At 34.4% G+C, this 18,201-nt stretch overlaps 1 protein-coding gene across 2 annotated transcripts in view; it reads left to right on the top strand.

Annotated features, from left to right (window-relative positions):
* The window catches only part of LOC115218761 (zinc finger MYND domain-containing protein 19), a 223,393-nt gene extending 206,834 nt beyond the window's left edge, over window positions 1–16,559 (top strand). The window contains exons 4-7 of one of the 2 annotated variants that reach the window (XM_029788695.2): window positions 1,872–2,076; window positions 6,110–6,173; window positions 13,043–13,142; window positions 16,039–16,559. In XM_029788695.2, coding sequence (XP_029644555.1) covers window positions 1,872–2,076; window positions 6,110–6,173; window positions 13,043–13,142; window positions 16,039–16,141 — 472 coding nt within the window. In that variant the 3' untranslated portion in view covers window positions 16,142–16,559. Of the gene's footprint in view, window positions 1–1,871; window positions 2,077–6,109; window positions 6,195–13,042; window positions 13,143–16,038 lie in introns of both variants that reach the window. The other variant, XM_029788687.2, reaches the window with a different exon arrangement.
* The last annotated feature ends 1,642 nt before the right edge of the window (window positions 16,560–18,201 follow it).

Here is an 18,201-nt window from a genome sequence, read left to right as displayed (position 1 = left end):
ACATGTTTTCCATGCTAGCACGGGTTGGACTGTTCGACCGGGGTCTGGGAAGCCAGGAGGCTCCAGTCTGATCTGGCAGTGTTTCTACAGCTGGATGCCCTTCCTAATGCCAACCACTCCAAGAGTGTAATGGGTGCTTTTTACGTGTCACCGGCACAGGTGCCAGGGGAGGCTGGCAGTGGCCACGATAGGTTGGTGCTTTTTACGTGCCACGAGCACAGGTATCACAACTACAATTTCCATTTGATATTTATTTTGATGTTGATGTACTTGACACAATAGGTCTCCTCAAGCACAGCAGGTCAATCTACGATCCAAGGTACTTGATATTGTTGATATTGTTAATGTTCCATTTACACTATTGCTGGTTAACACCTGCAAAAGAGATATGAGTAGGAAGGATATTAGAAGATTCAAGAGATCCATGGGCATAGTGGCTAGTAAAGGGCGAGGGCTTTGATGCATCAAGGGTGATGAGATGTAAAAGCAAAGAGGTCAGAAGTACCTTAGTGGTGGAGATATGACCAACCAACTCTGAGGCAATTATAGTAGTGATAGAAGGGACAGAGAGGAGAATCACCCTGTCTGTTAACCGGAAACTGGAGCATGTCTGAGTGATTTATGCCATTCAAAGTGGCTCCTCTCTGGTTACAGTCTAGGATGTTGTATGTGTATCGGCTGTACTGTTCCAAATTAGTTATTAGGTGGTAGGTGCTGAAATAACATATTGTTACCATATTTCTGGTAAAATATGTAGTTTTTCTTCTGCTTAATTTTGAAAAGAACGAAGAATGCAACTAAGCTGATTGTTTGAACCATAGAACCAAGGGCAATCTCATGTGAGTTGGTATCAAAAAGGTTAACATTTCGGTAAATTTCTCAAACAAAAGCTAAAAGCAGCTGCAAAAGTCTTACTAATGTAAGTTACACTGAAGTAAGATAGTTCATAATCCATAACAGATACTTCATCATTGTTTAACAAAATCTTTATTTTCAATGCAACTTTTATGCATTCATTAATCCACCTTGGTTTTTGCTCTACAAAAACTGGGGGTTTTTCTTTCTCATATTTTATTCACATTAAATAAGTTAAAAAAGTTTCTTAAATATCTGGGGTTGATTTCTTCAACTAAAACCCTTTAACCCTTTCGTTACCAACCCGGCTCTGGCTCTGTAGTACAAATGTCTTGTTTTCATAAGTTTTGAATTAAAATCTTCCACCAAACCTTAGTCACAATTTATGTTCCTAACACTAGCTGAATGATAACTAAGTTATTTTATTAAATTCTTTGTTATATTTAAAGTAATTGAAAGAAACACAGAGCATCTCAACAGAAATATAGTAACGAAAGGGTTAAGGTGGCACTCCAGCATGGCCACGGTCAAATGACTGAAACATGTAAAAGAATAAATATAATCATGCTCGGTCAAACTATGTGTGAAAAATAAATACCAAAACTTCATGGTGGTAGTATGTTTGTAGCTTGACATCTCCAGTCTTTAAGTCAATTTTTTTTTCAATAACATTTCTGTTTATTAATGGGGATTTGTATTGTTTACCTAAAAAACTTGTAAGAGAAGGGTTTCATTTTATGTTAAGATTATTGTAAACTTTTATCTGCAGTTTCTTTAGAGTGTTGTGAATTGTATTACTTAAACTTAGCAGTTTAGAAGCCATTTCATATACACCTAAAATAATTGGATTATACAAAATCTTGTCAAAAACTTGTGGTGTGCAGAGAAATAAAATAGCGTTAGATAAACACTTCGTGAATTGTAAAATTTGAAGTAAAATTTAGTTGGTTATTAGATAAGGAATTTCAGTTTGTGTTCGGTAATTGTTTTATTTTTCAAATTTACTTGTTTTCCAGGGAAAAACATTGCGGTGGGATTGCTCCACTTTGGAAAGTAATCCATAAAAATGGTGTCACTGTAGATAACCGGTTGGATAATTTGGCCCTAGTCATGGAATCCAGTTCAACATACCCACTGGATGAGCCGTCCAATAAAGCCAACCGAGAACAGTCACTCTATTGGATTGCTGTACAGCAACTTCAACATGATCCTATTGAAGAGGTAATTTTTTTTTTTTCATTTCTAATGTGTGTAAATATCCTGCTAATATACTAATGGTCCCTGAAATATGTAAAGCTTTATTAGCAGCAATAAATATTTGTTCAGTTCAATATCTATGACAAACAGCATAAAAGAGGTGAGTCAGTAGGTTATATATGAGAGCTTTAGCAGAAAGGATGTTTGAAAGAAGCAGCAGTAGTATAAAGAAGAGTGTTTAAATTTGGTTAAGTAATTATTGTTGAGGTCATGTCTGAGCAAGCTTACTTAGATAAATGGATAAATAGGATTTATGACATACTAATTTAAAGAATTATTTTCTCTTTGATATTATGTTGTCATTTAGACAAAAAGATATGCAAATAATTTTCATGTAACTGTCTCATTAGAAACATAGAACTTGTTTTGAGCAGGTTATAAAATGAACCACTTTGTCACTTTGTTATGAAGCGGTTCAGTTTATCTCTTGGGATATTAGCATCAAAAATAGAAGCAGTAGGAGTTTGATAAATATACTTTGTGCTTAATAGCTTTGCAGAAGTTAACATTTGGTGAATAATTAGTTGTTAGCTTACAGTGATTGATGTAAATCTGAATAAACAAATTGTCAAAAAAAAAAAAAAATTCTCCTAGTCCTATTTCAAAATGTTTTTACATCATTAACTCCTATTGTGTTTGATTCGAATTTGTGTATTTCTAAAGGAAGTTAATCTATTACTACATCAGATTTTGCTTATTTTTAAAGTTTTCAAAATCATTATCTCTGAAATTCTAAGCCAAAAAATAACAATTTTGTAATCTTGCTGAGATTACTGCACTTCAGCTTTTGATGAAAATTTCAATGTATTTGTTCCAATAACCAAAATGAAAACATTGCTTTAAACTCTTAAACTTTACATGATGTCCTATTTTAATCAATCAGTGCTCTGATGCAAGTAAGTCGTAAGTGCACAGCACTCTTTCTTCACTAAAATTACCACTGTAACCTGCAATTTATATCAACTCTATTAAAAGTATTAACTTGGGATATTGGGTCTGTTTGCTTAAAATTATAAAGTAACTTAACTTTAAAATTGTTTTCAATGCAGTCTGTTAGTGTTTTTTTTTTTTGAGTCAACGTTTTACCTTCTCAAATGTGAAAGCCAGCTGCTTTGTGTTTGGCTTTTATTTGAATAAAAGCAGAAAGATTTTTGAAATGTTATTTATTATCAAACTGAAAGAGTCTGAGAAAGTATTTTGATTCTATTTTAGTATTCTTAATCTCCTAGTTTTTAAGGTCACTACCATGCTGCACATAGAACATCATTCTATCTTTATATGCTAAACCAGTTGTCCAACTCTAACAGCGTTAAAAACGTATTTTCAAATGTATTTGCTATGGCAGTTGGTTGTGACTTTATAGCAAAGGTGATAAATTTTCTGTTTTACTGATTCTGACATGAATAATGTCATTTCATATGTTATAAAAAATCCTTAATTATCCCCAATTACTATTTTTCATAGCAAAACCATAACTTTCCTCAGATTCAATTTTTTTCTTTATAACATACTATATATTTTATATTTATATATATTTAGATATTCAGCTTTTCGTGAGCAGTGTGCTAAATTATTAGTCTGACGAAATTGTTAATAATTAGCAATCTGACCAAATATTATAAACACCTAAATCCAACCTGTAAAACAAAATATATTATTAGAAGAAAAAAGAATCAATGACTCAAGAAGCAGTCAATTAGTCATTAGTGCTTTTCTATAATTCCATGTATTTCAGAGCCAAGTAAAATAACTAGCTACTGTAAGATTTACTTCAATTTCCTACTAAGATGAGCTTAAATAAACTATAAAGTAGGGTGACAGATAATTATAGAGGATTGTTGCTTATATTATTAATAGAGTCCCACATGACAATATGTATAGCTAGCCTCTGCAAATTTATGTTTCCCTTCTGTGTATTCTCACTTCCTGCTTGAGATTAATACGTTGGCTTAAGTTAGATTTTCAAACTTATAAACACTTTTCTGTTCATCCTCAACTGTTTTCATTTGATTTATATACTTATTTCCTTGTTACATTTGGAAACTGCCTGAACAATATTGGGCCATGTGGTTAAGAAGCTTACTCTGCAACCACATGGTTTTGGGTTCAGTCTCACTGCATGGCACCTTGAGCAAATCTCTTCTATTATAGCCCTTGGCCAACTAATTCATTCTGAATGAATTTGGCAAATGGTAACTATGGAAGCTTGTATTTATGTGTGTGTGAGTGTGTTTGTCCTCCACCACTGCTTGACCACTGGTGTTGGTTTGTTTACATCCCTGTATCTCAGCAGTTTGGCAAAAGAGACCAATACAATAAGTGCCAAGCTTGGGGTCGATTTGTTCAGCTAAAACCTTCAAGGCAGTGTCCCAGCATGGCTGCAGTATAATGACTGAAACAAGTAAAAGATAAATGAGAGATCAAGGATTATTAAAATTATTAAAATCATTTTTATTGTCATTAATGTTATTGTGGAGGTGGTAGCAGTGGCAAAATTTCAAGAGCTTTCCTCTTTCTTTCTGCAACTTTCTCAAGTTTGCAATCATAAGACACGAGTAATAAATGTGTGGGTAAGGAATTCACTTGATAAACAACACCTGGTTACACGTGCACAGGTGCAGGCATGGCTATATGGTAAGAAGTTTACTTCCCAACCACATAGTTCCAGGTTCAGACCTACTGCATGACACCTTGGGCATGTATTTTCTTCTATAACCTCTGGCCAACCAAATCCTTGTGAGTGGATTTAGTTGGCGGAAACTGAAAAAAGCCAGTAGTGGGTGTGTTTACATCCCCATAACTAAATGGTTTAGCAAAAGAGACTGATAGAATAAGTACCAGGCTTAAAAAATGAGTAATTGGGTCAGTTTATTCAACTAAAAATTCTTCAAGGTTATGCCCTAGTATGGCCACGGTTAAATGAATGAAACAAGTAAATGATAATTTTTAGGCCTCTCTTAATTTAAACAATTTCTTCTTAATTTCTCTTAATTTAAACAATTTCTTTCTCTCTCGTTCTCTTACACTTTCTCTTGATTAAATTTTTATGTTTAGCTTAGTGTTTATATATTATAGTATATTCCATACTACATGAGATGTTAAATTATTATTTTAGTGGTATGACATGATTTATAGCAAGCAATCTCTCATAAAGCCTGCGGCTAGAAAAAGTTTTCATACCTCACATGAAGGTTTATTTATTTGTTTGGATTTCATTATATCTCAGTCTTTTATTTATTCTGCAACTAGCTTTCTTTTTTTACATCTTCATCACCATCATCAACTCCTGGATATTACTGACACCTAGGATTGATTGTGTTGGTTTCTGGTTTCCATGGCATTAGTGACCAAGATCACAACACTTCCACTGAATGGGACATCAGTCTGTCACAAGGTTACACATTTTTGCCAGCTGAGTGAACTGAAGCAACACGAAATGAAGTGTTTTGTTCAAGAACACAATGCATTGCCCACTGAAGAAATTGAAACCATGATCTTGCAATCATCAGTGCAACACCCTAACCACTTTCACTTTTTATCTTTGCTAGTATCTCTCTTAGTGTCATTGTTCAACATAAGATTATCACTGATCCACCAAACCCCTGATTAATTATATTCCAGTTTTGTCAATCTATTTTTATCCAATGTGTCCACTTCTTTAAATGATAGGGTGTGATTTGCGATTTGGCTGATATTTCTAGCCAGTCAAGTTCCCAATTTTTACTTTACAACCAACAAGCATTGTACCTACGTCATCAGAAAATAATCCTGCATTTACTATTTCATTAGCATCAGAATTATTTCTTCAATATTTTCTCCTTCTGTGTTGAGCTTCAATAAATATTCAATAAGATTAATTCAGTAAAATATAGAATCATTGATTTTGTTGGAAACTTTAATAGCCCCGAGTCTCACCAGACAGGTTATTGCATTACCCCAAACCTTCAGTCCATTCCTAGGCACAGGTACTTATTATTTCCTTTGCTTCTACTTGCAGCATTTTCCTGAACCCATTTATAGCAAATATTATAACTCTAATGGTGAGATTGTTGAAGATGAAGGTAAGGGTCACCATATGAACTGTAAGTTAATACAATTATTCTCTTCCTTACTGTATCTTGTTTATATCCTGTCTACTGTGAAAGTGAGTGAGAATATGCATCTGTGAGTGAATGAGTCAGTGTGTGAGTGAGCATCTGCCAGACAAAATATGAGTGTTTGTCTATCTACCTGAGTGTCTGTCTGTCTGACTCTAAGTGTCTTTTTGCCTGCCTGACTGTGTAAGTGTCTGCTTGACTGTATGAGTGTCTGTCTGCCTGACTGAGTGTTCTGTCTCAGTGAATGACTCTGTGTGTGTGTATGTGTGTATAAATAATGACTTTTACCTACACTGTATATTTTTGTTAATATGGAAATACATAAAACTTGGTGTAAATTTTTATTGAGTTATTTTCAACATGAAGCCTTAATAATATTTCTATGATAATGTAGGATTTGAAAGACTCATACAACTAAAGCTCAGTTGTATATCATTGGCAGGAGCAGCACTCATGGCCTTTGCTGGCCATTTACAGTAATGAGGTACCAGGTGATCCCTGATTAAGTAGATTTATTATCAAAGGCAATCCACTCATGGCTATTCAACTGTTTTGGGAGTGTCCGAGATCACATTATCCAACATGTCTTTTCTTATTTTAAGACAGTAGTGTGTTTTGAGGGGAGATTTTGCTGCTATTTCTAGCAGCATGTAGAAGCTCTATTACGGAATCTTAACTCATGAAGTTGATTCAACTATTGTTTAGTTTAGGTTGTTCAGTTCTATATTTAAAGGATAAGGAATTATGTACATTATCTACATTATTTACATTCGACGGATATTTGTCCTCATCTTGTTTGTTGTTAATACAACGTTTTGGCTGATATACCCTCCAACCTTCATCAGGTGTCTTGGGGAAATTTCGAATCTGGGTTCTCATTCATAAGGTTTTTTTGCTGTTATTATTATTATTATCAATAATATTAATACGCTAACTTTTTGTTTTTGTACGTACCTGTTGTGTGCGTCACACTTCAAAGAAGTGACAAAGCAAAAGAGAAGTAAGAGAGAAAGAGAGATAGTAAAAGAAACAGTGAGTGCTGACAGCATTTGTTTTGTGTTTTTAAGTGTTGCAGAGAGGAAGTAAGAGAGAAAGAGAGTGAAAAAGACAGTGAGTGATTACGGCATCTATTTTGTGTTTTTAAATGTTTATCACATCACAAGAGAAGTAGATACATAGATATTAATACACATTGTTAAATCAAAAGCAGGAGAGAAGAGGTACAAAAAGGAAGTGAAAGAGAAAGTGAGAAAGGGACAGTTCATACATAGACACAGCAAATATTGGCTGTCAATTTCACTTTTCATTACCACATGAGAATAAAATTAACTCACAAATGGCTGAGTACTCCACAGACATGCATAACATTAACATAGTTCTCAGGAAGATTCAGCCCCACACTGAATATGACAAGGCTTATGTAATGGAACTTGCATTTATAGCAAATTTTAGGATTTAATTGAGTTGTTGTTTATCCCCACCATGTTAGCCTTGGTTATGAAGACCTGTGATTATAAGGGTGCAAGTTTAGCTTAGTTAGCTACTACATCTTGTGTGTTCAATCTCACTGTGTGGTACTTTGGGAAAGTGTCCCCTACTTTAATCTTGCCTTAACCAATATCTTGTGAGTGAATTTTTGGTTGATGAAAATTGTGTGATTGCATGTCATATACACACACACACACGTGAAAAAATGAATATGAAATAATGAGGTCTATGTATGTGTTCATACCGCATTTGATGCTTTATAAAGTGCACAAGCTTATAAGACACACTTTAATTTTTGGCAGGCTCATTCTTGAGCTACAACTTGCCAATAGCCCTGACCTTGTTTTTATAAGAGGCAAATTGTTTTTCTGAGACAATTTTATAAATAAGTGCACCATATAACCCTTCATATAAAGGATGTGTATATATTTATACATACACGTGTGGGTGTGTGTATGTGCATATGCTTATATCTTTTGGCAAAGGATGCTAACATCAATGAAAATTCAGTGCTTTTTAAATAAAGTCTACCAAGTTACAGACACTTCTTTATCTAAGACAGAAACTCACACAAGCAGACATTTACATTAGAAATTCATTCTATCAGACAAACAGTCTCTCATTTAAAAAAAATTTTTTAAGATGGTAAGTTTTGATTTGATGAGAATTTGCAGTTTCAAAAAAGTCAAACGAGTGCATAGAGACACTTTACACACTCCAGTTCCGTACTTTAGTAGTGAACAGTGAGAAAGCTAGGTATGGATGAATACCTCAGGATCATTACTAGAAGTAAATACACTATTGCGTCCAGCAGTAATTCACTTTGGTAAAACTAGAGTTAGTTTAATTCATATGGGGGTTATTTAGGGAATTGTTCAAGAATAGGCTTGTCTCTATGCAAAAAAGACCATGCACTTTCAGATTGGTGTTGTTATTGCTGTTTAGCCTAGATTGAGGAGAACTACGGCCATCCTGTCTTTTTTTATATATATGTAGCATATTTAGGTCTACATTAACCAATGCTCCCCTTTTATTTTATTTTTTTTAAGTGTAAGACATAATCTGAGAAAGAATTTGTTTGTTGCAGTCAGTTATGTAGAACCTTGGTATTTCAAGTAATCTGCAATGTTGTATAGCTTTATCTATTGAGCTTTTTGTGTTCTTAGATTGTCTCTACTCAATAAGGGCACAAACTGTGTTTTTCTTGTTTCTTTTTTTAAACTTTGGCTTTTGTTAGTCCGCTTGGAAAGAAGTTACTTCACTAAAATGTTGGTTAATGGTGGGATTTTGAACTAAAGAAGGACAGTCAGAATAGATACCACAAGGCACCATATCTAACACTAGTAATTCTGCCAATCCAACACCTTGCACTAGTAGTTTATTTATCATCTTAACAAGATTAATGCAAATTTGAACTCAGAGCACTGTATACTTGAAAATCAGCAACAAATGGAGAGGAATCAGTTGAACATTACTCATTAGGTCTCAACTTAGTAGAAAAGCTATTAGTAATTTGATAAAGCAGTTTGTATTCAAAGACATTGGCCAATGTATGCAGATTTACAGCTTGGCTAATAAAATGTGATGGAGATTAGATGATTTTGGGATTAAAAATAAATAATAAAAAGAAAACCTGAATTACTGATGGTAAGTTAGGTCAGACCTTCTTGGAGTGCAAGATTAAGATTTATGCTAAGAGTTGTTGCATTGCAGATCTACTAGTCTATCAAATAAAGCACAAGCAATGGGAAAACTTACGTGGTATCTAAATATTTATATCAAACTATCAGTATAGTGTAAAGTTTTTCTCCAAACATTCCTGTTTCTCTATGAAGGAATTTCTACAATGTTTATGAGAGTTCTGATATTTTGATGACTGACACTTTAAGAGACTGCAGCTTGAAGGTTTACTTGTTTGTATGTGTGTGTGTGTGTGTGTACATGTATGTATGAGAGAGAGAAAGCAGAGCAAAGTTGCAGTGTGTACGTATGCAAAATATTAAAATCTAATTTGCCACTTGGAAGCTACTGGCAATAAATATTTTCCCGAAGTTTTTTTAGACAGAGTTCTTATTCAAGGAACACTTAATCATAGGAAGAGAAAAAAACAATATCTATTATAATTAAATGTTTCTTAGATAAGCTAAATCCTGTCTGTTGTTGAATTTATTCAGTTTAGGCTAATGTGGGACATACGCCTTCATGCCAGCTCCTGTGTGTGTAAGCATTTCATCGTTAATTCATTGCTGAGCATTAGTATATAATCATTTCTTATCATCAGTCTGATAATTTGAATTTCAGTTTAAGAGAATCCATATGTCTTTCTTCTGTTGAAACAGTCTAAGTTATCTTTGAATGAGGATCAATTTTTCTAGCATTTTTTGAAATACTAATGACCTAATTTAGTAGCAAAGGATTCATTAGAAGCAAGTTCCAAGTTGGTTTGTGTATGAAAATATCAAATAACTTAGTAAAATAAAAACCAGTTTGGTTCAATAGACTTGGGCTGTTTCTCAGGCTGTCGTATTGATCCAAGCCGCTTTCTTCTTGATTTGATTCTGGATATTGATGTTAATTACATGCACTACACACCAGTGATGCTAACAAAAGATTTTTGTAGCACATTCATACAGCTACAAGCTAAAAGCTGATGATTCAGTTCCAATCTTATACTACCAGAAGTAATTTTTTTTCAATATAAGTTGTTCAAGTTTTGAAGCAGTGATGATACATATTTAATCTTATAAGCTTGTTTTATTTCAATCCTAAAATATGCTGAGAAATTATTAAATATGAACCCTGTAAATAGATAATTGTGGCTTGTTTTGCAACTACATGGTCTCGGGTTCAGTCTCACTGCACAGCACCTTTAGCAAGTGCTTTCTACTATAACCCTGGGTTGACCAATGCTTTGTGAGTGGATTCGGTAGACAGAAACTGTGTGAAAGCCCATCATTTATATCTATTTGTGTGTATATCTGTTCTTATGTTTGTTTCGCAGCCACTACTTGGCAACTGGTGTTGGTTTGTTTACATCCTTGTAACTTTAGAAAAAAGAGACCAATAGAATAAGTATGAGACTTTAAAAATAAGTACTACAGTTGATTTATTAAAGTAAAACCCTTCAAAGTGATGCCCCAGAATGGCCACAGTTCAATAACTGAAATAAATGAAAAGATAGAAATACCTTGTAGAAAATACATCTGAAAGAAGAAAACTTCTTTTTTTTTTTTAATTTAAGTAAAATCTGAGTGGTCAGCAAGGGAAATCAGATGGTCATTCCTAAATGAAAGCCTATTATCATTTTATAGACAGGTTGTCAGAGTTGTTAGAATATCAGCTAGTAATACCTGTGGTGTTTGTTCCAGCCCACTGAGTTCCAAGTTCAACTTCACCTTTTGTCATGTCAGGGGAAATAAAATTATATCAATCTAGGATAACAGGTTGGTGGAATTGTAGTTGTATCAGACCAGATGTTTGGTGGTATTTGTTCCTTTTCTTTGTGTTCTAAGTTCAAATCATGCCATGGCTTACGTACACAATAGACTTAAGACTTAATCCATCACCTGGTTTAACAACACCACCACCTAACCACCTTGGGTGGGTTTAGTGGAGACCACTCTGTTGGAAGCATTTAGACCAAGCCTCCAGTTTAAGAATATCACCCTCCCTCCCACCAATCTCAAAGACCCTGTAAAAAGCCATGGGAACTGCCTTTCTAATTGACTAAAAGATTGAAAAAAACAATATGTAAGAGTCTTTTATCATGCTCCAAACAACAATTTAATTATGAAAGTAAATTTAATAAATTCTGCCAAATTGTTAATCATTTTCAAAATTAACTGAAAATCATGAACAGTTTTTAATGTTGGTAACTCTATACAGGAGTTGGACAAAATAATGAAAACACCTTAGAATTTCAAACAAATTTATTTTAATATGGGTTAGGACCACCTTTGGCAGTAATTACAGCTTGAATTCTACAAGCTATGGACTCGTACAAAGTTTGAATTGTTTCCAAAGGAATTTTTGTCTGTTCTTCAGCTAAAACAGTCTCCATTTCTTGTAGTGATGATGGTGGATGATATCGACTCCTTACTTGTTTTTCTAAAATGCACCATAAATGTTCGATAATATTGAGATCTGAGGACTGGTGGCCAGATAAGATGTTCAAATTCACTAGAATGTTCCTCATGCCATTGAGTAACAACTTTAGCTATGTGAATTGGTGCATTATCATCCTGAAAGATTGCGTTTCCCTCCAGAGACAGTTTCACAACCATAGGGTGAATTTGATCAGATAAAATGCTTAAATAGTTTTGACTATTAATTCTGCCATGAATGGAAACTTTTGGGTCCGTGGATTTCCAAGATATAGCCCCCTCCCCCCCAATCACCACAGATCATTCTCCATGTTTAACAGTTAGAAGGCAGTCTGGGTCAAATGCTTCTTTTGACTGTCTCCACACATATACTTGGCCTGTGGTTGGAGTAAAGGATGACTCATCTGAGAAAATAACATTCTTCCACTGCTCTAGGAACCAATTCTGTTGGTTTTTACTCCACTCTAAACGCTTTGCAACATTTGTTTTTGAAATCAGTGGTTTTCTGATTGCAACCCTCTTGTGAAATCTGGCTTTGAACAGCTCCCAGTAAACAGTTTTTGTGGAAACTGGGTTCTCAAGGTGGTCATTAAATTCTGCAGTAATTTTGGGAGCTATACTTTTGCAATCCTTTCTAACAATTCACATAAGAGGTCCCTATCTGAAAGTTTTGGTTTTTTTCCAGAGTTTTGTTTCAACAATGAGGTTTTTCCCTTTCTCAAAGGCTTTCATTACTTTTGAGACAGTACTTCTTGATACACCAAACACTTTGGCTGTTTTCGTTATGCTAGTGCCTGCCATACGAGCACCAAGAATTTGACCTCTTTGAAAGTCCAATAGATCTGTCATTTTAATGAATTTTAGTAACCTTTTTCTGATGATGTCTAAAAAGAAACAGCAATTTTAGCAAAACATATTAAGCAACACTAATAATAAATCAAAAATCACAAAAATAAACAAGGTTTTGACAGTTTTATAGATATTTCAAAATTATGATGCTTTGATGCTAGGTATTTCCATTATTTTGTCCAACCTTTGTATATATATATTATGTAAACAACATACATTTTATGAATTCCTCCTCTCAAAAATATATATTGTCAAATCATATTGAAATTCTTCTTGAGCATGTAACTTTGATATGTTTGTGTGTATGTTTATGTATATTCCTCTATATTGTGTGTTTATGTAGACATCAGTGTTTATTACATATTACATGTATATGTTCAATATATTATACAGATGACAGTTGTGTGTATTATGAATGTCATTATCCACCTTGTACGAACATAGAGCGAGAGATACGAGAATTCAGTATATGTGGCAGATGTCAAGAAGTGAGGTAAGTAGCAGTTAAAGAAGGAAGGGGTGTTTGCTGAGACCATTGATTTGTGTATTTGGAATTTTATTTTAACATCCAGAAGAATGAAAGGAAAAGTTAACCACTGAGGGATTTGAACTCAAAATGTAAAAAGTCTGAAGAAATAAGATATTTGTTTGATACTCAAACAATTCCACCAATTCGCTGCCCTCTTCTTCCTTCCTTCCTCCTTTTTTCTTCTTTCTTCTTATGATGATGAGAAGGAGGAGGAGTTCATTTTATACATCAATATGAGAATACTGTGGATTATTATCTTGATGGGAGATGGATGCCAGTGTAAGAAGCATCGGATGCGGCATGCAAGAGTGACATTTGCGCTAGTATGGTCATGTACTATGGATGGATGAGGAGAGATGTGTGAAGAAGTGCCACTCCCAAACAGTTGAAGGAATCCGGGGTAGAGGTAGACCCAGGAAGAACCTGCGAACGTTGGGCCTCACATAGGCAATGACGAAAGACCGAGACCTCTGGAGATATGCTGTGACTGCAAAAACCTGGCAAATAAAGTGAGTTCACGGCTGTATCCTACACCAGTTTCGCATAACCAGCCCCAGCCCATTCAAAATTACCTTGGCTCATAGGGTGATCTGCTGTGCTTACCTTGGATCTTAGGGTGACCTGCTATGCTTGAGGAGACCTATTGAGTCAAGTACATCAACATCAAAATAAAAATCAAATGGAAATTGTAGTTGTGATACCCAAGCCAGTGGCATATAAGAAGCACCATCCAAACATGGCCGATGACAGCGCCGCCTTGACTGGCTTCCTTGCCGGAGGCAAGTAAAAAGCACCCAGCTGTAGAAACACTGCCAGATCAGACTGGAGCCTGGTGCAGCCTCCCGTCTTCCCAGACCCCGGTCGAACCGTCCAACCCATGCTAGCATGGAAAACAGACGTTAAACGATGATATATATATATATATATATATATAATATATATATATATATATATATTTGACAGGCTTCTTTCAGTTTCCATCTGCCAAATCCACTCACAAGGCTTTAGTCGGCCTGAGGCTATAGTAGAAGACACTTGCCCAAGGTGCCATGCAGTGGGACTGAACCCGGAACCTTGTGGTTGGTAAGCAAGCAACTTACCACACAGCCATTCCTGCACCGATGTAAAAATAAACTATATTCACAAAATAATTTTTATATAACTGACACTCTATCAGTTACGATAGCAAGCATTCCAGTTGATCCAGTCAGTGGAAAAATTTGCTCGTGAAATAAATGCACAATGAGTGTGCCACAGACACATGTACCCTTCCCTTAATGTAGTTCTCAGGGTGATTGTGTGTATGTGTGTGTAGATATGTATGTATATAAGTGTATAGTATCATGCTTGTCAAGAGCAGGGCTCATTAGCCACCAACGGTGCCGCAAATGCAAAATATAAGTTAGTCCTAGAGCGCACAATGTTCCTGAAGGTCGGCAATGGTCTTCCTCAGTCACGAGTGGACGGCCATCATATAAGTGTAGATGTGTATGTGAGTATATATGTGTATGTATTCACATTCATATATAGTCCTTGTTCAGTGAGTTTATAGGGCATTAAAATATCAAATGAAGGGTTGATGGTTCGTGCCCAATTACTGCCGTAATGATGTTTTGTGGAAAAGCACTTAACACTGGCTATAAATGGGTGTTGAAGATACATTCAGCTGATACATCTCTGCTTAATTTCCAAATGATTTATCTAAATTAAAATCAATGACTTATGTTCAAACCAGCCAGATCAGGCCTTTCACACCTACTCTACAATGTCATTCTAAAAGTAACCAATTCTATCAGGTTATGTATAATTAATTTAAACTAATGTGAATAAACAAACATTACATTTTAGGGACTAATCCGAATGCTAAAGGGCTAGCTGTCCCTTTCTGTCCTGCTATACATCCAGACTGTCATACTGAATATGAAAGGTTGCTGTGTAACATTAACTTCACCTTTACACTGGCATCCGTCCTCCACTGTGTTGATATTGATCCACAATAAATATTCTTAACTAGTTGTGTAAAATGAACTGGTTGTCAACATTATCACCACCATCATCATCATCATGGCAGTGATTTCTTTTTTTACATTTTGAGTTGAAATCTCTCTGTGATTAACTTTGCCTTTTATTCCTCTGAAATCATTAAAATAAAATACCAGTCAAAAATGCAGATCAATTGGCACCAACAATCCCACTTCCTTCACAAATGCTGGCCTTGTGCCTAAATCAGAAACTTTTACATTGTGAAAATGCAGTGAACTGGTATAATCGTTAGAACTTTCAATAAAATGTTTTGTGGCATTTGTTCTGGTTCTTTACATTCTGATTTCAAATCCCACTGAGATTAACTTTGCCTTTCATCCCTTGAGGATTGATGAAATAAAGTATTAGTCTCAAGCTGGCAGAATCGTTAGCATCTCGGGTGAAATGCATATCAGTATTTCATCTGTCTTCACGTTCTGAGTTCAAATTCTACTGAGGTCAACTTTGCCTTTCATCCTTTTGGGGTCAATAAAATAAGCAGCAGTTTTCAGGGCAGCGAACTGGCAGAATCGTTAGCATGCTAGACAAAATGCTTTGCGGTATTTCACCTGCCATTACATTCTGAGTTCAAATTCTGCCGAGGTCAACTTGGCTTTTCATCCTTTCGGGGTCAATGTTATCGACTTAATCCCTTTGTCTGTCCTTGTTTGTTCCCTCTATGTTTAGCCCCCTGTGGGCAATAAAGAAATAAATAATTACCAGTTGAGCACTGGGATTGATTTAATCAACTTATCTTTCCCCCAAAATTGCTGGCCTTGTGCCAAAATTTGAAATCATTGTTATTATTGCTTTCTTTTTTTCTATTTTTCGTCTTCAGATATTGTGGCACATACTGCCAACAAAATGACTGGCCAGTACACAAGCGACATTGTCGAGAGAAACGAAAACTTTACAGTCTAGAGCGGCCTCCAGAACGATAGTTACCATGAAAATCTGGTGAAATCTTGTTCTTGAGAATCCATAGTCCTGCAGGTGTGACCTAAGTCTCTCTGGGTTGTGCACATATGTGAGGGAGGGGAAACATCGAAAGGTCTATCCTTAGTAATCTACATTATATCAGTGAATAGTGGATGGGAAATTATAAAAAGAGGGAAATCTTTCTAGATTAAAGGGGTTTTTTTTTTCTTTCTTCCTCTAATATTCTTAACCATTGACTTCATTCAGTTCACAACATATAACTAACCTAACATGTTCCTTTACTTCTTATTCTGCCGTTCACCTCAACTTCCGATTTTTTTATTTGTTTTACATATATGCAATATACATGTGTGCATGGTTGTGTGTTTGTATGTATATATGCACACACACACACACACACATATACATGTATACTGAAATTTTAAAAATATTATTTCAGTTCTGATTTACACTATGTTGTACATAAAATGGATATGTGTATACATGTGTGTGTGTATGTATGTATGTATGTATGTATGTGTGTAATCAACTGTCATAATTTTAAAATCTTTTGAAATTAAAGGTATTTCTTTTTAAACTTTACAAAAAAGAAATATATAAACTCAATGGTTAAAAAATATGTCACAGATATTAAAATGGGTAGAAGATACTTTTTCTGTATTATTTTCCTCATAGGATTGTAAAACTGAAGTTGAGAGGGTAGAGGGAAGAATAGAGAGAGAGAGAGACATTAATGAAAACTTTATTACCTATATATTTCAACATTGTCTTGAAAATTTTAATTCTTCATAGTTTCTGCTGCTTGATTTGAATTATCTCTAAGAATTAAGGAAAAAATAGTGAATAGCATTTGAAATTATTTAATGTTCCTTCATATAAAACTACACTTTATTTTGCATCTTCAGTAACATTCCAACTATTTTTCTTGTTAAGATATCTTAAAAACTTCATAATTAACTGCTCAGCTGATGTCTTAAAACTGTAAACACATTTTTATACATACACACATATATATGTGGGTGGGTGTGTGTATATATATATATATATATATATATATATATATATATATATATATTATGGTTTTGAATATCAGTCCAAAGAATATATATATATATATATTTATTTATTTATTCTCTGGACTGATATTCAAAACCATAATTCTATAATTCTATTTAGGAATTAGAAAATAATGCCCATTTGAATACTTAACTGTCTATTGAAATGGTTGCTGTTTTCTGTTCCTTATGGATTTCATATATATATATATATATAATATATATATAATACACACACATCTATATATAGTGTTCATTTCACTTGATTTGAGCATGTAATCCAAGTTTTACTAAGCATAATCTGCATTTGTTATAGTCAGCAGAATAACTTTTCAGTCACTTAATTTTATGATAATAGTCGAATAGCTCTCAACAAACTACTATATATTTATGTGACTGTAACTATGGTTTTACCTGCATAAATCATGTCCATATAAGGTCATACACCTACTCATTTGCATGTTATCTCATGCATATTGGCTTTTATATAATACAAATATCCCACGAAATACGTTTTCACTAAAACACACATGAAATCTTTTTAACAGCAAGACAATTCCAGCTTTATAAATTATGACGAAATTTATAAACTCATTTTGAAAAAGTGAGCCAATTATCTTTAACAATGTTGTTTTCTGTTTAGTTGAACAGCAACAATTTTGAGAAAGTAGCCACATCTTTTCTAATTAAACATGAGATTCAAGCTATGACTAACCAGTGCTAACATTAGATTAGGCATTCAGTTTACAGCATGGTTACTAATAGTTATAACTACTATAATTAACATAATGTCTCCATTTTGCTTAGTAGTTGTGTTTCAGCCTGTGTCCATTGATTAAATTGCTTCCATGAACATGTGAAATAGAACGGTTGAGTCACCTAAAATATCAGGTGATATGTACACCATCTATTTTTAAAATGGTGGCAGCTATCAGTTTTGTTACTTTCCAGTTTTACATTCTGATTATTCGGAAATACTTTGGTGATTATTTCCTTACTGACCATGC

The sequence above is a fragment of the Octopus sinensis genome, linkage group LG1, assembly GCF_006345805.1.
Source record: "Octopus sinensis linkage group LG1, ASM634580v1, whole genome shotgun sequence".
Lineage (NCBI taxonomy): Eukaryota > Metazoa > Mollusca > Cephalopoda > Octopoda > Octopodidae > Octopus > Octopus sinensis.
Note: the sequence above shows the minus strand (reverse complement) of the source record. Positions and strands in the feature narration are given on the sequence as shown.